This window comes from Prionailurus bengalensis, chromosome D1 (genome assembly GCF_016509475.1).
Source record: "Prionailurus bengalensis isolate Pbe53 chromosome D1, Fcat_Pben_1.1_paternal_pri, whole genome shotgun sequence".
Lineage (NCBI taxonomy): Eukaryota > Metazoa > Chordata > Mammalia > Carnivora > Felidae > Prionailurus > Prionailurus bengalensis.
Genome location: NC_057346.1, coordinates 43,081,807 through 43,106,144, shown reverse-complemented (window position 1 = coordinate 43,106,144; position 24,338 = coordinate 43,081,807). Strand labels below are relative to the sequence as shown.

General features: G+C 36.0%; 1 protein-coding gene across 1 annotated transcript; it reads right to left on the bottom strand.

Moving 5' to 3' along the window:
- Nucleotides 1–1,865: 1,865 nt before the first annotated feature.
- On the bottom strand, nt 1,866–24,004 carry CHORDC1 (cysteine and histidine rich domain containing 1). Its single transcript, XM_043579961.1, has 11 exons — nt 23,494–24,004; nt 19,847–19,896; nt 16,755–16,811; nt 14,717–14,874; nt 12,330–12,433; nt 11,616–11,674; nt 7,769–7,839; nt 6,714–6,819; nt 4,673–4,792; nt 3,938–4,000; nt 1,866–3,259 (listed from the first exon to the last, which is right to left on the bottom strand). The coding sequence occupies exons 1-11, from the start codon at nt 23,555–23,557 to the stop codon at nt 3,116–3,118; spliced, it is 996 nt and encodes a 331-aa protein (XP_043435896.1). The 5' UTR covers nt 23,558–24,004; the 3' UTR covers nt 1,866–3,115.
- Nucleotides 24,005–24,338: the final 334 nt, after the last annotated feature.

The following is a 24,338-nucleotide window of genomic DNA, read 5'->3' as shown; positions in this document are numbered from 1 at the left end:
CTACCCAACAATGAAAATAAATGAAGGGAAACCCTATTAACAAAACCTAGAAACAGACTAAGCTTCCATTTCAGAACTGACGCCATAGAACTATGATAAAGGCAAAGAATAAAAATACCAAATATAAATGCCAGATCAAAATAACTTGCTATGAAATGAACCAAACTCTGTTTATGTTGACAACTTAAAAATACATTGCTGTTAAAAAGAAAGTTAGAGTACATACCCAAATGCCCTAAACGGATACCAGCACTCCTTAATGAGCTTTTAAAAATTTACTGTGGGTGTATGCATGTATGCCTTTTTGGGTTGTGGAATGGCTGACTTCTTTTTTAAAAAGCAATGGGTGAGAGCAATAACCCAAAGTCATCTTAAAATACTTGCAAGAACTCTTTAAGATTCTCTTCACCCTTAGATGGTTAAAGAATTATCTAAAAAACCAAGTTATAAGAATTAAAATCTCCAGGAAAAAAAAAAAAAAAAACAACTCTAGGATAAAATTATAGTAAAACTGATCATTAGTCTTTGCCAGTATACAGGTACAACAAGAAATTACATAGCTGACCTATATAAACATTTCTCTATGGTAAGAGGATTTCAACTTATATTTACAATGGTTTATAAATTACTGGCTAAAATGATCACAAAACAAACTAGGATAGGTTTTAAGAACTACCCTTTCAAGTGTTCCACTAAATAAAAGATGGTCAAAATCAATGTTCTACTTTAAGTAATAGCATTGTACCAAGGTTAATTCTTAGTTTTGTACAAGTTCTATGGTCACGTAAGATTTTAATATAAGGGGAAGCTTAATATAGGGTATAAAGACTTATATAAATACTTTTTTTGCAATTCTTCTATAAATCTAAAATTATTTTCAAGAAGTTAAAAAAAATAAAAGCTCAACTCTTAGTAACTTACTATCTCTATACTAGCAAATGTGCTAAGTAAGAAAAATAGTACTATCTCCCATGTTGAGTTTAACTGTTAGTTACCAAGTGCATAATAAAGTTAGTTTTGACTGCTTTGCTAATTTTTTGAATGCTGAGAAGGATAAAGTATATTTCCAGAGAAACAAATAAACTCAATAAAATTTTTTGACAGATAAAACATATTCTACTTAATTATAACTGTGTCCCTTTATGTATGAGTCTAAGATAAAAATATCATTTAGATTTTTATTTGGGTAACAAATCAGATGTTCATACGAATAAGAAAGGAAATAGAATGGTCACTAATGTAACCAGACTATTCTTTCTCTCTCTCTCTCTCTCTCTCTCTCTCTCTCTCACACACACACACACACACACACACACACACACACACACACAGTGTCAGTACTCTGTAACTAACTCTTGGGTGACTAATCCACTTGCTTTGAATAATAGCTCAATTGCATGTAACATATTAAGATATCGTTTAGGGAAAAATAGCCTCAAGAAGAAAACATTAACAAAGGTATATTAATCATTATCTCAAGTCAAATCAAGTATCAACCTTTCCCTTTAATAAATAAGATTTCATGTCTTCAAATAAACCCAAGTTCCTAAATTACGAAAGACAATTTTAAAAAATTTAAATACAACCCCAAGTTGTATATGCTCTATTTTTGTCCCAACTGTACTGCCAAAAATTTCTGGCCATGGTATTTCATTAATACCATGTGTCATGAAAGCCTGGTTGCCAGATTTTTCATCTTTATTTGTAACAGTGCTAAATCATTCAGTAATTACATAACCACCTTCAGTAGTTATTTGCTAAGGGTAGTGGAGTAAGATATCCTAACCCTCTATTAACCTATACTTCAAAAACGGTACTTTTGTAAATTTTTCTTTGTAAGAACAAAAGAAAAACACTCAAGGGGATTGGGAAATAATCATTTTAATCTACATAAGCATAATTCACACCCAAAATGCTTAAACTGTGCCAAAGTTCTGGCCTTCATAACATTTCTTAATTTTAGTTTTCTTGGTGAACTCTGCACTGCCTCAAAAAGTAAATTATCCTTTAATGGGTTCAATTGGCATAAACAATCTAAGTCCGTGATACCTGTATCTAATGAAGTATAATATATAATCAACATCGTATCACCTAGAATTGTCAAGCTGTTTATGAAAGCCTAAAAAAACTCCAAAAGAATTAAGCTACTTTAGTTAACATGTAATAGGTATTTCTCATAAAGCAAAGCTTAAATATTTAGTTTTTTGATACTCTAATGTATTTCCATAAGCCTTTAAGTCTACAGTTTTATAGATACAGTTTTCCATCAGAGGTGGAAAATTATAGATATATTTCTCTTTACATGTAACTAATTAAAGATTTTAAGAGGGTGTAGGCTACAAATCAAGTACAATTTAGTCATAACACCATACAAAGACCTTATAAAAAAATCAGAAAAGAAATGGTTAACATTATTGCTTGGTCTTAACAGCAAATTTTAACCAAATTGATACCTCTCTACTCTTATTTATAATGTTTCTGATACATTTATATCATAGGCTTAGCAAGTAATAAAGGTACTGATATGATGTTTTAATTAGTTGCAAACAAATTCCAATTTGTTAATCAATGTATATATGTCCTCTTTAACTAGTAAAACTACACTACCTCAGAATTAATTCTTCTAAAGCAAGTAACCTTCCCGAGAAGGCAATGCAGAACTTCATGTCTTCCTTAAAGATTTTCAAGTATTATAGGAACACAAACTCATGGAAAAAACTAATTAAAAATCGGATATTCCATCTTGGCTTTACTAATTATGGGATAATAGGAACAGATGTGAACCAAACAAATGTTCCTTTACACTTGTCTGCTAAACATAATATCATACCAAGAAATACTGAAACTGCTGTTTTCTAGCTTTTCAAGTACAGGACACAACTACAGTTCTATCAAGTGAGGAGAAACGAATAATCAACCTTAGGTAACTCAAAAAGATGGGAGGCACAAAATGATAACCTGACTTTGGCTTTTAAGAACCTACCGTTGACCCTGAAATGCCAGACTCAACAACAATGACGACAACGACAGCAACAACAAAGATTACAGCAGCAAGCCAACATTTTACCACATACTAAGAATTCTGAAATAGGCAATCATTTTTTCCCCCGTCAACTCATTCTGTTGAATCTTTTTGTTCTTCCTGCTTTTTGGTTGCAGGCAGTTCAAGGCTTGCCCACTGCATAGGCTCAGCTTTTCTCATGGTGATCTCAATCTTTGTTGCAGTCATAGTTACATAACTTCGTGTTACATCAATCACCTGCGACAGAGCAGAGACAGCTATGGTAAGCCTGGATGTTTTGTTTTGTTTTAAATTTATTTTTTTAAATTTACATCCAAGTTAGTTAGCATATAGTGCAACAATGATTTCAGGAGTAGATTCCTTAGTGCCCCTTACCCATTTAGCCCATCCCCCCTCCCCCACAATCCCTCCAGTAACTCTGTTCTCCCGTATTTAAGACTCTCTTATGTTTTGTCCCCTTCCTTGCTTTTATATTATTTTTGCTTCCCTTCCCTTATGTTCATCTGTTTTGTATCTTAAAGTCCTCATATGAGTGAAGTCATATGATATTTGTCTTTCTCTAATTTCGCTTAGCATAATACCTTTTAGTTCCATACACGTAGCTGCAAATGGCAAGATTTCATTCCTTTTGATTGCCCAGTAATACTCCATTGTATATATATGTATATATACCATATCTTCTTTACTGGATGTGTTCTTTTTAAGTCTTAGAGGAGAGCAGTGGTCCTGTCTATGTTAACAATCAAAACTCCAAGCTTCTAAGGGCATTTATATACTTAGATTGAAACTTTTTAGTAAGAATGAATGGTAAGTTATACACCTACTTTACACCGATTTCCAAAGTACTGCCTTTTTACTGCACCAATGGGTATTTTAAAGTATTAAAAAAAAAAATCTGGATTCATTAATACTTACACCCCATAATTTCACATTTTGATGAAATTCTTTCTCTCCTTCAAATACAATATGCACATTTAACTGAAAAATAATAAAGTTAAATAACTGATCAAATCCAAGTTGAAGGAACAGGATCTAAAGCAATGATTATAAAAGTAACATACTGATATAAATCACTTAAAAAAATTTTTTTTAATGTTTATTTATTATTGAAGATAGAGACAGAGAATGAACATGGAAGGGGCAGAGAGAGGGGGGAGACACAGAATCTGAAGGAGGCTCCAGGCTCTGAGCTGTTAGCATGGAGCCTGACATGGGGATCAAACTCACAAACCGCAAGATCATGACCTGAGCCGAAGTCGGATGCTTAACCGACTGAGCCACCCAGGTGCCAGTTGATATAAATCAGTTAAGGTATTTAAGAAACTGCCAATATTGTTATTTTTTTCTTAAATTTGAGGAAACCATTCACAGAAAAGAAAAATTAACTTAAAGTTTCATATTAAAAACTAGGTACTATATTATTTGATAAATCTTGAAGTACTACAGTACTTTCAGAATGTTTCAGAACTAATTCTATTATGCAGAAATTTTCATTTAAAATAGTTTGACAGTAATTTCAAACTATTTTTTCAAATGGAAAAGATTTAAAAAGTTTTAAAATCAACAATATATATAATGGATTTGATGATACATGAAAATAAAGAGTAATATATGAGACAATTTTTACTCAAAATTATTTCGTATACTTACCAATGTACTATTTGCTACTACTTGGCTAAGTTCTGGGAGTGAATTTTTAGCATATACTGAAATGGTGACTTCACCTCCAGTCTGATGCCAGTCATGTCTACATGGAACAACTTTTTTCCCCTGTAATATAAGAAAAACCTTATGAATTTATTAAGTGCCATATGACCTCTAAAAATGAGTAATCTGACCAAACAACTGAGAAAAAATAACTATGTGCAACTGAGCCCTTAGTGTTTTTAAGGGCAAGCAACTTCTAAAGTTCTCACCCAAAAGCTTAAACAATAAAATCTATCACAATACAAAGAATCTTTATAGTTTTACGGCTGGAGAACATGCTTATTCTTCCCTTTTGTTTTTTTTTTTTCTTTTGGAACCATAGCATTAACATACATTGAAAAAGACAACTTAAGAATTCCTACTAAACTTTATCCAAGTTTAACATTTCTGAAATCCACTAAGCAGTCATAAAAACGTTCTCCAAAGACTAAAATAAACCATTTGCTTAATGAAATAATCCAGACATCTTAACCTCATGCATAAAAGCCTTCCATTTATTTTCTATAAATTGGAATCTGACTACAAATTGAAATTTCCAATTTCTACAAGTGGAACTAATTGACTACTTACAACTGTCCGCTACTTGTTTCAAATAATTATTTCCCTCCCATAATAACATGCAGAAAAAAGTGGGGATTTGTGAAAGTAATGTTTTGGTTATTATTATGGAAATAACTATTACCTACCAGTAGAACACTGTGCTTTATCAATGACTATTTTAAAAAGAGACAAATTGTAATTTGTTTTATAAATGAGAGCAGCATAGCCACATAATGCAGGAAACCATGAGACACTACTGTTGAAAAAGTAGTATTTACGTTTTGGTACAATTATGCTAACTGAATTTAAAGTACTTATAGCGCTTACATTTTGTGCCCTAAGCTACAGCTTATACCAACTTAATACTTGATAACTGTGTGCATGAAAAAATAACAAAAACATTATTTCATCAAGGGTTATATTATGAAAACTTCTACGTATAACAGAAAACATTCTATGTTTTCAAGCTAAAACTTTTAAAATTTAGGTCCTTGGGGAAAGTACAGAGAGACTTTACTTAAGTCCTTCTGCTAATAAAATATCCCTGGAAGTTTTGTGGCAGACGAATCATTATAACCTGAAGGATATATTTGCACTTCCAAAGCATATGTTATTAAAAATCAGAAACTACAAAAAAAAAAAAAAAAAAAAATCAGAAACTACAGAATATTCAAATGGAGAATGAATAAATCCCTAAAACATTCTGAAAATTTACAATTTTTTTGTAAGTTAAAGGACACATATAATGAAAAGGCTGATTGTGTTAGTGGGGTTGTTAGTGCCAATACAACATATAAAACTAATTTAATACATTATAAAATACATTACAGCAGCCAACACATACTTACTGAGCAATAAATTGTTTGCTTGCTTATAATTTAATGGGATTTAGACACTTAATTTGCACAACCTAAATCTTTTAATAAAGTTATCCAGGGAAGTAGGAACTAATGCTTTTTTTGTTGTTGTGATAAATTACCTTGTAGCAAGCAGAGGCATTCAAGACAATTCCAACAAGTTTGCCATCCTCCTCTTTGGCCACTAGATGGAGTGTTTTTGCATTGTAAATAGCTGAATGAAGTTTAAAGTGGCCAAAAGGGAATCAGAAGTCTAAGTGATCAGTAACTCAAATGAACTCAAAAGTGATTTTTGAAAAGCAAAAAGTGGGAGCAGGCTATGGAATTACAGAAACACATTCTTCAATTTTGGCAGGCTTTAAAATTTCACAAAAACTGGCACGCTTGTGTCTTTGTACATAATGGCTACTTTGATCAAAGGGCGGTGCTCTGGGCGCTTGACTCAGATTAATTTTCAGGAATATGAAATCTTTACTGTATGAGACAGAAAAACTTTCTTTTACATCTGAAGACAGAATAATTTTTAACCTTTTTAAAATGACTCAGATGAATACACCCCAATGTGTTATTTTGAAAAGGCTACTTACAGCATCCTTCTTAGTCCACACGTGTTTCCCTGTTGTACAGCCCTCCTGGGCTAAGAATGTATTGAAATCTGAAGTTTTTCTTCTACAACAGCTCCAGTATTTCATCCTTTAAATTACCATAGAAAAACTTCAGAAATAAAATCTTACAGCTACTTAAGTCTAGAAGTAGTACAGCAACAGTGTGAATTTAAAAGATAAGTAAATGTGCAAGTTTAGTATTCTAACAAAGTGTTTAAGGTACTAAACAGTTAAAACTATCAGAAGACTAATCATTTTAAAACCAGAATGCCATTTATTGTAGCAATTTTGGAGCTCCTGACTAAAGATGCTTAAAACCACCAGAAAATTCCAAACCTGCTTTTCACTAATTGTTCACATTCCAGTTTCCTCATGGAGCTACCAAAAAGTGGTATAACCAAAGATTTTAAATCCCATTTTAATAAACCAGGAAAGTGAAAATATGCAAACAAACTAAAAACTAACATTTACACAACCTGTGATGGTCAGTCCTAAAGTAGGTGATACCCACTATTATTTACTTGAGACTAGAAAGATAAAAATTACAGTAAAGCTTTGGGTTTGAGTCTTGCAGAATATGGAAAAAGAGTGGAAGACTTTAACACAGTACTGCATGTCTATAAACTTCAGCATAATACAGAAGGGGAGCTAGATCTCAATTGAGGGCTACGGAAAGTGTGAGGTTTCTTGGATGCCACAATGCCAGTGTCTTTGTGGCACAGAGCCAAAATTCTCAGAGTCCTGTAGTGCACAGAACAGTTATTCAAACTAAACACTATTCAGCCCAAATAGAGTATCCCACTGAAAAGTAAGGAAATAAGGAATAACATGATGTTTGGATCACAATGGCCACTTACTGTAATATTGTTTCAGTTTTCTTACGTGTAAAAAGACAAAATCCACATTCTAGGTGACTCTAAAGATGTTGACAATGTAAATAAAAAACCTGATAATGCTGCACGGCAAATAATGCTTACAGGCATATTAACTTTTCTAACCTCTACCATAAAGTTTTAATTAGTCATGTATTAAGTTACCCTTCATGAAAAATAGGTACTCCAGAATGATATACACAGACTTCATCTAGACTCTGCAGACCTTGATATGTCTAAAAGAGAAAAAAGAAGAAGAAATTAGCTTCGTATCTCAACGTTATGTATCATCAACATTTGTAGTACTGGTGACCTCTAAGAACTATGAAAATGCTCAAGAAATAACAATTACCTAGAACATTCATAAATTCACCCCAGGCCATTCCAATAAGGAATGGAAAATAATTCCTTTTTGGCTATAGTTAAGTTTTAGTTCCCTGTGAAAAAGGCAAATAAAAAGTAGGCAATGGGATACATTAAGATGCTCTCAGACTTTCAGGTATGAGGTCACATTCAAGCATATTCAGGTATTTAAGTTTATAGAACAATACTGAAACCAAGGAATTAGTATTCCCAACAGAAATATAGTTAAGGCATGATTTATGTGTATAGGAAACTCTGTGTGGACATTACGACTTAATAAGCAATTCTGGAAGGTCTAGGAGTTTTGCTGATTTCTTATCCCTAGGAAGGGTAAAATGAGCTGCAGACCTATAAATATATCCAGGGTTTGTCTGGAAGATCCGGGCCCCACTGCTGCTGTAGGTGAAGGCCCTACAGATGAATTCACAAAAAGTTATGTTAATAAAACACAGATGCAGCCAGTAGTATATTTTCTACGTTGGTATTTATAGCAACTACCTACAAGTACAGAAAATAAAATTCTGTATATTTACTTTTTGTAAATCCAAAGTACTGGGTTGACAAAATGCACATCTCCTAAAGATATTCCATAAGCACATAAAACAGTATGTTAGATTCTGAACTTACCACTATTGCCCCTTCATTTCCTCCCCGCTACTCCCAACTCCTACTCTTCTTCCCACCTTATTTCATGGCACCATATCCATTCAGTCTCCCAAAGCAGCAAAAAACAAAAAAAACAAAACAAAAAAACAACAAAAAAAACCAACCTCTCCTTCCATCCATGTTTTCTATCACAAAATCCTATCAATTTAGCCTGAAAATACCTATCAGTTTAATTTGCTAACCTTCCTCATGATCACTACCAGATCTTAGGCAATGAGACTACACTAACAGGTTCTAATTCATTTACTATCTAATTAAAACATGAATCACTCTCTTATCTGCAGTCATCTACCTCATACCTTGCACAGTTATCAGTTCCAGGTGGTTTGTACATTTAAATGCGCCTCTACATATGAGGAAATATTCATGGCTTTAAAGTAAGTAGATTTCTTAAAAACAACGCAAAAAGTGCTAGTCAAAAATAATGGACAAATTGCATTTCATTAAAATTAAAAAGATTTTTTATCAAAAGCCATTATTAAGATCATGAAAATGTATAGTGTCCCTCTCCAACAAAGGACTTCTGAATGAAAAAAAAGAATTCCTAACATCAGTAAGACGAAGCCAACTAACAGAAAGAAAAATAGGTATAAGATTTCAGACATTTCACAAAAGAGGATATCCAAGTGACCAATTAACAAACAAAAAGGAACTCAACGTCATTATCGGGAAACTGCAAATTAAAATCACAATGGGAACACTACACACTAACCAGAATGGCTAAAATACAAGACTGATATTACAAAGCGTTCCTAAGATGCAGAACAAATGCAATCAGCTTCATCTACTGCGGCAGGTGTGGAAATACAACTATCTTGGAAAACTATGAGGAAATATCTGTCAAAACTGAACATATACATACCCTATGATCAGGGAATTCCTTTTCTAGTCATATATCTAACAGAAATGTACACACGTGTTCCAAAGTCAGGCACAAAAATATTCATAGTAGCATTAGTCAAAAAATGTAAAGGACAAAAGAAAGGGTAAGCTGAATGGCACACTCACACGACAGCATATTTTAAAACAATGAAAATGAACAAACCACAGCTATATGCCAACAAAGAGAAGTCTAACATACATTTCATGAAGCAAAGGAAGACAGGCACAAGAGCACCTTGTCTGTAATTCTATTCACATTAGGCTCAAAAATAGGCAAAACTATACTGACAGAAAAATGTGGTTACTTTTGGGAGAAAATAATAGCTGGGAAAAGATATACTGAGGGGCTCGGTTTTGTGAAAATCCCTCAAGCTATGAACTTACTTACTTTTTAATGTTATTTTTTCAGTGAAAAAGGTCGAAAGTTTCTTTAATGGCCTCTGTAACTTACAAGAAGATCTCACTTGTGGGCATGGTAAAACTGTAAATGCCCTTAAAGTTCTGGCCTCTCTGTCTCTTTTAACCTCAACACACCAACAAATTTTGTACCATGATTATTAACTGTTTATTGTTTCCTGAAACTGCTATCACCTCTGCTTGAGACACACTTTCCCTTTTGTCCATTTACAGGACTGGCACTCATTCTTGAAAATTCAACTGAGATGTTTTCTCTCTCATCTTACTGCAGTTATCCTACCACTTCCACTGTCTCTCCCCCACCCCAGTACTCACTCTTTTTTATCTACTACTTCTACCCTACATGTATGTCAATACATTTCCATTTCCATCCCTAAATAAGCAAGGTGATCTCCAACTTAATATGAGGGAAAATTACAAACCTGCTCCCCTAATCATGTTTTCTCCTTCTTGGTTAATGGTGTCACCAGTCACCTAGCTGCTGGAGCTCGAGGTCCCCCTCACTTAAAGCTCATTAGCAATTCCTGCTAATACTCTGAAATAGTATTCATTCTGCATGATTTGTCATGAACCAGGCAGGCACTGTTCTAAGCATTCAAGATACAGCAAAGAACAACAACAAAATTCTTTTCTCATAAACCTTACATGAGAGGAGAAGGGAAGGGAAAGTCAGTTGGGATAGATCAGAAGTAAAATACATATGCAAAAAAAGTAGCATGTTATAAGATCATTAGTGCCTTGGAGACAAAAGGGCAGTGAGAGTGAAGATGCTGGAGGGCACATAATTTTACATAGAGGGGTGGGGAAAATTCTCACTGGGATGTTTGAGTACATCCCACATTTAACTACTTCTAAAAAATACTCTCCACTCCCACTGCCTGGTCTTCTATAAATGCATCCTAGCTGGTTTTCCTTCTGCCAATTCCTCTATTACGCCAATATATTTGCCACGTATCAGCCAAAGAGATCTTTTTAAAATTCCTCCTTAAAATAGACAATGGCTTCCCAGTATGCTTAAAAAGAAAAGAAGAAAAAAGCCCAAACCCATCATTATGCCCTAAAAAAACTGCCATAATCTTGCCTACCTCGCTTACTCCTACCTTTCACACCACTGACCAAGTCCCACTGACCTTTCTCATAATTCCTTGAATAGCCAAGCTTTAAAAGCTCTACATATACTGCTCCCATATCAATTTCAAGGTTTATATAACTCACCTGCCATATTATTTAGATTTCTGATTTAGTGTCACTTTCAAAAGGATTTTCCTAATAGCCTTATTTAATACCTTTACTTGCCTTGTCCACTGTATTTTCTTCATATCTATCTAAATTCGTATGTAATTACCTACATGTTACCCTTCTCCCTAAATTACAGTATAACCTCCACAACAGGAGAAATTTTTGCTTCACTTAATACTGTATTTCTAGCCCCTAAAACAATGTCTGGCACATTTACTGTGCTCAGTAAATGCTGACTGCATCAGAATGACTTATTCCCATGAGTCTATCAGATATGGTTTTTGTCAGAGACAGAGTCTCTTATCCGTGTTCACAGCCCTAGCCCAAGCACACTGACCAACACATAACAGGCACCCAAAAGTTTGTTCAATCAGTAAACTGCACTCTCTTCTTTGAAAATTGAAATTTTTCTTTCATGACCCAACACAAATTTTACAATATATACCTTTGAACACCCTCCATTTTTACATGAGGTCCCAATCTTAATTTCATCACTGTCCTCTTCTAAAACAAAAAAAAGAAAATCAAATTAGAAACATTAAGATAGATACTTTGGCGTTATTCTTAAGTAACCTCTTTCATAAAATAAGTATTTGAAAAAATAATCTAAATTTAAAAAACACTTATTTTATGACAATTTTAAGTTATTTTCTAGGTGACCTTTCAGGTAACTATATTTAAAAAACTAAGAAGAAATCAACTATTGTGATTACGTTTTGCCTATGTCCACAAATAATACATGACACGCTTCTATCCTATACCGCAATACGACATCCAACATCTTGACCTTGTGAAAGGGAAATCATGAAAAAGGTACTACTTTCTGCTGTGGTATGGAGTGTAGGTCAGAAAAAATTGAATATATTTTATATCATGCCCAATGAAACATGTACAATTATAAAATAAATTTAACTGTTAAAAAAGTGATGAATCATGGAAGAAACAAATTTTTAATTAAATTTTTCATTTTAATACAGACATTATGGAATAAACCAATTCATTCTGAGGTATTACTGGTATTTAGAAAGCAAAATAAATTCTTTACTACAATATGTTACCTTTTCTTTCATATTTATATTCAGTGAACTACACTGTCTCTTTTATCTTCTAGATAACTGGTTAATTGTACAGAAAAAAAAATTATAAAATAAAATCTTACCTTTTTTATTTTCTTCATTCCCTGATGACAGTTTAAGTTTATCAAGTGCTTGTTTTAGGGAGGCAGATATTTTTAATTCCAAGTTTGTCATTGGTTCATCTGGGCTGGAGAATTTTTAAACTTTATTACCATTAGTGATGTACCAAAACATTATTTTTTATTTTTTAACTAAAAATAAATACACTAAGAGCCTATTTATAAAAAGAAGCCAAATGCCTCATGAATCAGGGTTTTCACATTAAATACTATTTTACAAATAACTGCCATAGTGTACCTACACTTCTAAATTTTAAAAGGAAAGTTGATATTAAAATATTAAGTCTCAAATAATCATGCTATTGCCAACACAGTAAATTATTAATCAGTATCCATAATGGGAAGGAAATAAAGACTAGGATTCCAAGTTTGCCAAGAAGGGATCATGAAGTACTTTTACATTCCACACCTAAGCAAAATGTTGGGCATAAGCCTAACAGGCAATAAATATGTACCAAGTGAATCCATATTCCTACCAGTGGAGATAATTCACTTAGTGTGGACACTGGTATATACATCTATATGTTCATATACAATTCTATCACAAGACAATTCTAGTAGGATTAAAAATCAATACAGTGCCCCTTCATAACGATTAAGTGATGTATGTACAATTTAAGGCCATTCAATAAGTATTAAGAATATTTACAAACACAACAAAAATAGAAATGCTAGGTTATGCATTCCACATCCTTATTGAAAACAACTATTATAAGTAAGATGTAGAAGTATTACCAAAGTATGTAAAATCCTGTATTCTCATCATTTCTACAATATCACCAAATGAATTTAGGACAAAATACTTAATTTCTCTTAAGTAAATTAGTAGTCCATTATTTAAAGAAAATATTAACTTATACTGTCAATTACAGCAGACACTACTGTGATACTTAAGAATGAGTCATGCCAAAATTGTCTTTTTCTCATAATTTTTTTAACTGGCAAATCAGTCAGCCAGGCATTTGATAAACTCTCTCATGATTATGAATAAGGTGAAGATGGAATAATAATAATTCTAAGTAGTTTGGTTAAATGAATAATTGTCACAAAGTCTCTCAGTCTTCTTATCTTGGTCCAGTATTATTCAATATGCTATAAATTTCTAAATAAATTTACCTAAATTAAATGTAAGATCAGGAAAAAAAAAATTATGAAAAACATTAAATCCATGGTGTGAATAAAAATATCAACTGGATCCATATTTGAGGCCACAGAATCATCTGTTTTTTGAGTCTCATATTTTGGTTCTAAAACAACACTCAAGTGCAACATTAAGAAGGCCTGCTGTAACAGCGTTAGCCAACACACGTGTATGAGCATGTACAACAGAGTTTAGCTGATGAGGTGACTACGAAGGACTTGTGTAATCTACTGCAAAATGAGCAAGAGGTATTTTAAAAGTAGTTTAACAGATCTGCATCTAAATCAAATAAATAAAAAGTTTGTAAGTAATAACATCATCAGTTTTCAGGCATCTGAAAATAGGAGTGACTAGGCTTGCTCTAAGCGACAAAGCATGGACAAATTAAAGAGACAGGATTTGGCTCAATATTAAGAAAGAATACACACTTAGTAACAAAATGGAATGCTTTACAATAATAAAAGTAAATTCCTCTTCACTAGAATTATTTGAAAGGAAACTAAATATCCTTCTGTCAAGAATGTCCTAGATGCTCTTCAAGAAAACAGCACAAGAATGGATAGGAAGGCCTCTAGGTTCTTTTTCAACCCAAACCGATTCCCAGACAATTTCTTTATACTACAATTTGTTCTTTATACTTTTATGTATCTTTTATACTACAAATTGTTCTTTTTTTTTTTTTTTTAATTTTTTTTTTTTTTTCAACGTTTATTTATTTTTGGGACAGAGAGAGACAGAGCATGAACGGGGGAGGGGCAGAGAGAGAGGGAGACACAGAATCGGAAACAGGCTCCAGGCTCTGAGCCATCAGCCCAGAGCCCGACGCGGGGCTCGAACTCACGGACCGCGAGATCGTGACCTGGCTGAAGTCGGACGCTTAACCGACTGCGCCACCCAGGCGCCCCTACAAATTGTTCTTTATACAACAATTTCTCCATACTACAGTGAAAAAGCCACGTTAAGTCACAAGAAAGATGTGTGGCTCTTCTGCTCTGGACAAAATTATGACGACACAGTGAACACATATGTGATGGAAATTTACTGTGTACATGTCCTCAAGGTAAAGGGGAAAAAAAATGAAAAGTATACTTAAGGGAACATCAAAGTGATCTACACAAGAGCTATAAATGATATTATATAAAATCATAAAATACCAGGATCAAATGCTATTATTTAATTGTGACAAAAATTAAAACTGCATAAAGTTTACCTTGGCCTTTTTATTGCTTCTACTGGTTTAGGGGCTTGAATGATGTGCTCCTGAAACTTAGGCTTCAATTCAGAAAGTTCTTTCTTCTCAGTAGTCTTGACTTCAGGTTTGACTGGCTCAGGTGGTTTCTCACTATTATGCCTACCTTTCGTACAGCCCTGTTAGTGACAGATGAGAGTTAGCTTATCATGGGTTTCATATGCCCTGACAAATTAGTTTTCAATTCTTTATTAATAAAATCTCTTGTATGCTTTCTCCACTTTCATTACACAGACTTATTTTAAGAAACTAAAACTAGAACTCCAAATTTGCAATTATTACATCTGAATGCATTTTTTATTAACTTGTTTTATTTTTTTATTTTATTTTTTAATTGTTTTTTTATTATTATTTTTTTTAATTTACATCCAAATAAGTTAGCATAAAGTGCAACAATGATTTCAGGAGTAGATTCCTTAGTGCCCCTTATCCATTTAGCCCATCCCCCCTCTCACTACCCCTCCCGTAACCCTCAGTTTGTTCTCCATATTTAGGACTCTCTTCTCTTTTGTCTCCCTCCCTGTTTTTATACTATTTTTGTTTCCCTTCCCGTATGTTCATCTGTTTCATCTCTTAAAGTCCCCATATGAGTGAAGTCATATGATTTTTGTCTTTCTCTAATTTCACTTAGCATAATACCCTCCAGTTCCATCCATGTAGTTGCAAATGGCAAGATTTCATTCTCTTTGATTGCTGAGTAATACTCCATTGTATATATATACCACATCATCTTTATCCATTCATCCATCGATGGACATTTGGGCTCTTTCCATACTTTAGCCATTGATGATAGTGCTGCTATAAACATGGGGGTGCATATGTCCCTTTGAAACAGCACACCTGTATCCCTTGGATAAATGCCTAGTAGTGCAATTGCTGGGTCATAGGGTAGTTCTATTTTTAATTTTTTGAGGAACCTCCATACTGTTTTCCAGAGTGGCTGCACCAGCTTGCATTCCCACCAATAATGCGAAAGCAATTCTCTTTCTCTACATCCTCACCAACATCTATTGTTGCCTGAGTTGTTAATGTACATCTGAATGCATTTAAAATTTTTTTTTTTTCCAAAGTTTTTATTTATTTTTGGGACAGAGAGAGACAGAGCATGAACGGGGGAGGGGCAGAGAGAGAGGGAGACACAGAATCGGAAACAGGCTCCAGGTTCCGAGCCATCAGCCCAGAGCCTGACGCGGGGCTCGAACTCCCGGACCGCGAGATCGTGACCTGGCTGAAGTCGGATGCTTAACCGACTGCGCCACCCAGGCGCCCCCATCTGAATGCATTTTAAAAGAAGCCTTTGAATTATGCTTCATGATTATCTATTTATAGTATATCCATAGCATAAACTTGTTTTTCTACTTACTACCCATGGGACCTTGAGCAAGTTAATCTTTTTAAACCTCAGTTTCCTCACTAGTAAAATGGAGATTATGGCACTTAAGATATTTTTTGAGAGGATTAAGTAAAACAATAGAGTATTTGTCAAATCTGGCATGTGGTAAATTGTCAACAAATGCTAGTGACCTTTTTCACATTCCATGGAGTCATACATGCATTGTAACATCCTTAAAAATCATACAGAACTTCAATGGCATGTCGTTTCATTAACAGCTTTTGTTTTCTTTCTTAAGGGCATACAAAATAAATGGCACATCTTGGCGCATGTTAGATTTGATAATAATATATTGTTCCTCACTAAAAATGCCTTAAATTGTTACCTACCACTTCTTTATTAACGTACTTTAAAGACCACTAACACCAAGGACAAACCTAAATTGACATGTGGGTAATTAGTATCTTGAAACTTTTATTTCTGAAACAGACGAATTCCTTATTTTAAAGGCTATCAAGAGAGATGAGTTCCACTTTAAAAGAAAGATTCTGTCTGCAAGTTAACAGACTACTTAATAGGTGTCCAAAAATCAGACTCCTCAAATGTGGAGCTTCACATTGTATGTACGTTCTCAGGAGATAATCTAGGAAAAAAGTGAATACTTACTGCAATGCTTAAAAAATCAGAAAAATCAGTTGTTCTTCTCTTACAGCAAGACCAACCCTATGAAACATGAGAAAAAAACTTAAAATTGAATTTGCACGGAACCACAACCCACTAAAAGGGTCTACTTGCACTTATCTCCTTGAATCTCACAGTGACTGGCACATAGATAGATTTCACAGTTGTAAAGTGTTATAAATGATTCATCTAATCAAGTGAAATGATTTTTAGTCTTTGATTTAAAAAAAACCCTAATTAACCAATGTTAGAGGTGATTTGTGTTTTGAATGATCACAAAAGGAAACACCTTAAAATAGGGAAACAAAAACTGCTTCTGGTTTCAAGACTAGTAACTGAATTTTAGAACAGAAACACTTTATAATTTCTAAAAACATCATATATTTTAAAGGATCTGGAGAGTAAGTGAGGTGCTTTACTTTAAAAATCTGGTAAGTTAGATAGAGATGATTATCACAATTCAGTTTCTAAAGAACTCACTAGCTGTTTCCCAACAATAATCAGTCTATTTTCAGAACACCATAGATTGATTAGCATAGCAGCCTGAGAATTGTTAGGTCTTTGAAGGTTAAATGATCTTTTCAGTGACAAGCATAAATACACAGAAATTCTAATGCCGTGTGTGATTTCTAAACAAAATACTAAGTGGCTTACCAAAAAATGGCTTTAAGCTGTCATCCGTAATTCCAAAGTAGTACAGAGAATAAGAAAATAAAAATGCAGCAGTTTCAAAACGTGGGATGTTTCAAATTATACTAAGGGCTAGGATCTGCACATACCCATTTGGGCCTCACTGCTTTTCTCAAGATAATGTATGAAGAATTTGGTAGTGATTTTTCCCACACTATGCACTTACAAGATTTTTTTTTTTTTAAAGTTTATTTATTTGAGAGAAAGAGAGTGAGCACACATGTGCGAGCAGAGGAGGGGCAGAGGAGGAGACAGACAGACACAGAATATCCCAAGTAGCTTCTGTGCTGCAGGCTCTGAACGCATGGGCCTCGATCCCACAAACAGATCTTGACCAGAGCTAAAATCAAGGGATGGATGCTTAACTGACTGAGCCACCCAGGCACCCCCAAAATTATTTTAAAGAAAATGTTAAATATGCTACAATTCAAATTTTCCTTTATTTTGAAATTATCTTTTACTCTGAATTGAAATATAGATGAAAACCTACTATAATGCTGAAATATAGAATTTAATTACTATTGATAATACAGTCTTCAGAAAAGTCATTCTACACGAGAAAAAGCTTTATTGTCTTGCACAAAGACTTACAGCAGATATTCTGGGGAGACCAGGATACATACATGAAATAGACAAGCTGTTCCCAAATATCAATCTTGGATCTATCACAGTCCCCAGTAAAAAAAAATGAAGGATAAATTTAAGTATGTAAGTATAAGGTTGTTTCTTAAGAGAAATGGTCTCTTTTCTTTGTCTATGCCACTTCTAATTTGAATATTAAAATGTTCTTTCTAACTTCTTATTTGCCAATAAACCGGCAACAGTAGACATTACACTGGGTTATGTATTTGTGCTGTGAAATCCAATAGTCTTTGGATTTCAGGTCTTCAAGAAATGTTTATAGAGCTCTTATGAACAGTAGGATTGAGAAGGAGAGAAACAAAATTACTTCAAAGTGAGATCATTAAGATTAATTCAACAGGGAGATTAACAGCTGGGTAGTAAAAAAAAAGAACAGCAAAGTTGAGAGGCTATTTCTGGAATAAGAGTTCACTTTAAAAACTGGTTTCCAGGAGCAAATGACACACATAAATGGAAATATTTTGTAGAAGCCATTGGCACAAAGATGACATTTAAGGACACAAACGAATGAACTAAATGAGAGAAAATAGGAAGCCCAAAACAGAAGTGATGTAGGTCTATGGTTAGGAGATAGAAAAATATAGCAGAAGAAAGAGAAAAACATACACTAAGAAAAAGTAACACAGAATAAACAGCAGTCCAGTAAACATAAAATACCCCCACTCCTCTGCAAAAGTATTTCCACAGAAGCACAGTTTCCATCCCCAAAGAGTTTTCAAAGAGGCCAAAAAGACGTAAGAAGGAAGACTCAGGTCTCAACTTGCCCTATTCTGTTTTCCTCTCTTAGAACTAACCAGAGTGACATAAACTTGCTACATGTTTATTTACACTCGGCTATCTAACAGTTAAATACCAAAAGTGTCCACCTACTCCCTGGAAGGTATAATTAGAAATTCAGGCGCGTGGGTGGCTCAGTCAGTCAAGCGTGGGAGTCTTGACTTAGGCTCAGGTCATGATCTCACGGTTCCTGGGCTGGAGCCACATCCCGCTCTGCACTGGGAGTGCGGAGCCTGCTTGGGATGCTCTGCCTGCCCCTCCCCCACTTGTGTTCTCTGCTCACTCTCTCTACCCTCAAAATAAATAAGCTTCAAAAAATTCAAAAGGCATCAACAATATTTAAACACGTAAGACTGTTTATGTTCCTAAAAACAAAAGTACACCAACACCTAAAACCACGGCAGCCACACTGCAACATTTTCTTTTGAGATACACGTTATCTATGGAGATAAATGTACCATGTTAACATAAATTTAAAAAAAATCAATAAACCCACCAAGAAAAACCTGATCAAACAACATTCTATTATCTAATTCTCCAGAACATCAAGAAAGTACAGGTGGAAAACAGTTGATATCTGTCTGTCCTGCAACTGGCACCCTTTACTGCTAAGAATCTTCCCTCAAATTCAGAGCTGCTCTTTATTAGACAGCAGCTGCCCAACAGACTGAGAAACTAAGATTCAGTACAACTGCTTTCACTTCCCCTCAAAATTGAAAACTGAAGAAATGAAGGGTATAGAAAATGAGAGCTGGGATGAAAAGAACCTAATTTTATACTTGGGAAAGACTTTAAGACCACCACCTACTGTCTCTGCCTTTAGACTTGCTTAAAGCACCCCAAAATGGTCATTAAGAAAGCAAAAAGTCACAAGCTGAGCTGAGGAAAAAAGATGAGAAAATAGTTAGTATTACACCTCTAAATTTAATATACAAATATGAAGACACTGAAATATACCAAGTTCTTACCTTTAAGGCATCATGGAAGACTGGAACACCTGGGTGGTATGTGCAAGCATCTGGTCAAAAACAAAGAAAGAAAGGAAAAAAAAAATAACTTTATAATGAAGAAAAATCATTATTTTCTTCAGGTGTTAACATTTTAATCATTTTTCCAAATGCAGGTAATACTTTTCCTTAAAAATTCACAATATGCTCAAGTTAGATGCATGGCACACAGTGCTTACTATAATATTGTATTAAAACAGTAACAGTTCAGGGCGCCTGGGTGGCTCAGTCGGTTAAGCATCAAAGTTCAGCTCAGGTCACACACACAGTTCCTGGGTTTGAGATCCACCAGGCTCTGTGCTGACAGGCGGGAGCCCGGAGCCTGCTTCAGATTCTGTGTGTGTGTGTCTCTCTTTCTGTCCCTCTCTGGCTCATGCTCTGTCTCCCTCAGTTTCTCAAAAATAAATAAACGTTAAAAAAATTTTTTTTAAACAGTAATAGTTAAAATTCTAATTCAAGAGTATGATAGTTACAGATAAAAATAATAGAGACTAGTGCAACTATAACAAACTGTATTCTATTCCTTTAATCTTTGTAGTTAAATTTGTTTAATACCAAAACTTCAAGCTCCAAGATTTTGACGGTCCTCTTCCAATTCTATTTACAAAAACGCTATCAAACTTAAGTGTGCTTATGTGCACTGATCCATAAAGACTGCGGAAGAGATTCTCTAAAAAGATATTTTGGAAGGACAAGTTCAAAATTTTAAAAACTGAAGCAATATCTGATGGCTAATTTAACTTTCCTAGACAGGTGTCAATATCTAGATACAAACTTTATTTAAAAAAGTTTTAAGTTCTACAGTCTATTTTCAGGGTTGTCACCGATTGTTATTCTGTATTTCCCTCCCCTCCCCATTACACCATCAATTTCTACTAACTCTTTCATGAAAATGGGCTTACTATAGATGGCAATATACTGTATTACATTAAAAAATCAGATGATAATAATAATAAACAATTATTTCCTGACTAGACACAACCATGAGCTTAGAAAAAAACAGGTCAGCTCCACACCTGTGCAATTTTCTTATAAGGCTACTTTGCCCCACCTTTCCTTGTCTGCTTAGCTTTCAATTGCCCACAGCCTCTGATTCCTGGTGTTGCCTTAAAGTGATTAATTCCTGGTACTTACAGAAATCCTCCTACCCCTACAGTAATAGCCAATATAGTTTATTAATTAAGGGTAGTAGTGGAATTAAGGGGTGAAAAAGGAGATTCGAAGTAGAAATGAATAAGCAGAGGGATATGAAGTTAAGAACAGAAGCAAAGACAGAACAGAGTATTTTCAAATACCAAACATATAGATGGAGGCATAAAATGCATACCGTATAACACGTTAAGAGGCATTAATCATAATAATGGTCAGTTTGGGCAGAATGGTAGCAGGTGTGAGTCAGGTCTTAACCATACACCTAGTAGGAACACAATTTGAAAATCACTGCTTTCAAATGTAAACAACAAGCAGATGGTCATTGGCCTCTCTAGCCTTTACCAGGTTTACCAGTTTTGCTCAAAGTTAAATTTCATGGGTAAAAAACAACATAGTAGCAGTTCAGAGTTAAGGAAATGAAAGTATTGGGTCTTGGGTCTGACCTATGCTCAAATTCTGGTTCTGCCCTTTAGCAGCCAGTTCAGTTTACATACATGGCTTAAGTAAAAAACTGTGAAGTGGTGCTTTGTACAGAATAAGTGTTTAATATGTGAAAGACACTGTGTCTCCTTTAAACATTAAGTTAGCTTGTGTTTCAAACTAAAGCCTTGTACCAGCTTAGGCGGCTTTTTATTTTTGTCAATACAAAGGTCAAACCTCTCCCATTCTATAAAACTTTCTCCTAATCAACTCCACAGTTTGCTATTAGCTCTTATCTTCTACTTCCTATCTCCCTTTTCTTAACTTTCCACTTAAATCAAGCAACTTACTTGGTCTCTAAGCCCCATTTTGCTAAAGCAGCTAAATTTTCAGCAACCTTATTGGCGCTCCCTGATGAATTTAGTACTGGTGACCACACGATGCTTGAGTGTCTACTCTGATTTTCCCACTCCCCTCCACTCCCATCTCCTTTTTAGGCATTATACCATCACACACACACACACACACACACACACACACACACTGCTGACTTCCAAAAAATGGCTTTATCTCCCCCTTAATTTCAGGCTCGTATATAACATTCCATAAATATATTTACTTACTTGGGAACATTATAGTCGCACTCAACAAAGTATCAGTCTTTCCTCTTCATTTAATATTAAAGTAGAATATGTGTAGATACTAAGATAATTTACTTTTTATGCATGCTGCCAACAGCAACTGATTTTAAAACCTCTTTTTCCTCGATTTTGTCATCCACTGAAATCTCACAATTTTCTCTTTGAGTAACGTATTAATATCATAAAAACGCTGGGGCTCCTGGGTGGCTCAGTCGGTTGAGCATCCAACTTAGGTTCAAGTCATGATCGTTCATTCATGGCTTTGAGCCCCGCATAGAGCTCTATGCTGACAGCTCAGAGCCTGGAGCCTGCTTTGGATTCTTGTCTGCGTCTCTGTCTGCCCCTTGTCCGCTCACATGCTCTCAAAAAATAAAACGTTACACATTTTTTTAAAAAAAATCATGAAATTGTCATGACAGTAACATGAGTATTACACCAAGACTGAAAGACTAGATTCCACTTTATCCATAGAATCCTGCCAAGAGTCTTATTTTAAAGTATGTCACCAATTCACGTGTGCACCAAGTAAGTGCTCCAGACATCTTAGAGGTGGAAAAGAGTGTCAAAGGCCTCGATTTTAATTCCCTTCATAATGCAGGAACCATGCTGCTACCATGTTGAACCCGGCTTCTCTATTAAATAGGTCTAATAATACATACTTCACAGGGGTGTCCTGAAGATTAAATGAGATGATATAAATGACAGACCAACATCTGGGGTACAGAAAACATGCAATTACCGCTAGTTCAATTTGACAAAGTGGTGTCACTTCCCTCAATAGTCAAGAAACCAACTCACTTTATCCCAATCGCCACTCAAAATTCAAATTCATGGGCTGTTCACCTAGTCCAGCCACTAACTTTCACTTTACATCCTTAACTGTACACCTAGGAACAATCACTTTATGCCAACACTTGGCATAAATAAACTCCGGAAAAATAGACTAATACGGCGAACTGAACTAAATAAAATAACTCGCTCACAACCCAACCCTCCCACCCATCTCTGGCACGCGCACACACACACACACACCAACCGCTAAGCGAGCTCTGTAGCACCGGGTTAACTTTGGCTTCCCCAAAGACACGGGTGGGGGCGGGGGGATAAAGATGTTCTAAATTGCTCGCGAATCCGCGAGCGAGCGGACCACCGGGAGACACGTGGGGGCCGGGAACGTGGGTCCGTGGGTCCGCGTGGCTGCAGGGAGAGGGTCGGATGCCGTTGCCGAGCGGCCCCGCGCACGGGCAGTAGGGCTAAGAGGGCGGCCCAAAGGGACCCGGACGGGGGCAGCGCGGCAACGGCTCGCGGGCGGACCCCGGGGTCGCCCTTGGGCCAAGGGCGTCCCCCCGGGTGAGGTGGACCCGGCAGGGAAGGCCGGCGGCGCGTTCCTCTTACCGTCGGAGTTGGTCTCGGGGTCGAAGCGCTGACCGCAGCCCCGGTTGTAGCACAGCAGGGCCATTTTCTTTCCCCACCGTTACGGGTCGGATTCAAACACAGGGACGAGCAAGAGGATGCGCTTACAACCCCACTGGCGCAACGACCGGTCTGACGGCTGGGGCGGCTGCCGGCTTCCGGAAACGGCCGGTTCCGCTTCAGGAACCTTCGCGAATTTTCCGGTCGCGCAGGCGCGCAGAGAAGATGGAGGCGGAGGGAGCGGCGGGAGGCCGGGCAACAGCCCGGACGCCGTGGGTCGGACTCCGCAGGGTGGCGGCGGGGCAGGGAACTGGCGTCCGGGTATTTGAGGAGGAGAGACCCTAAAGGCAGAAAGCGATGCTATCCGAGGGGCTGACGTGCTCGCTCCAGATTTCGTCTCTGGCTGCGGCTCTTTCGTGCCGCCAAGCGGCCGCCCAGCGGGTTTGCCCCAGCACCGCAGGCTCCTTGCTTTTGGGATTAGTACAATCACGGCATTGTTACGTTCGCCCCCTAGCTGCTGCAGAGTAGGGGCAGAACCCTGCAGTATTTCCGAGTCCTCTGCCTAGAACGTGGAAGCTTGGCAAACGACGAGAGGACTGGTGGACCATTCTCCCTGGGTGATTGTGTGTCCGTTGTCCCGGTCTCTGGAGCACTGGAGAAGCGCAGGCATCGGGAGCAATTGTGGTAACTGAGGTCAAATCACTTTGAAAATACAAAGCGTCTAAAATCAGAATACCGAAAGTACTGATCCGATACAGTGCTAGAAGTGGTCACTATTGCTCTAAGACCCAGGGGATAAAATCGTTGCTATTTCATGTGAGCCTCCA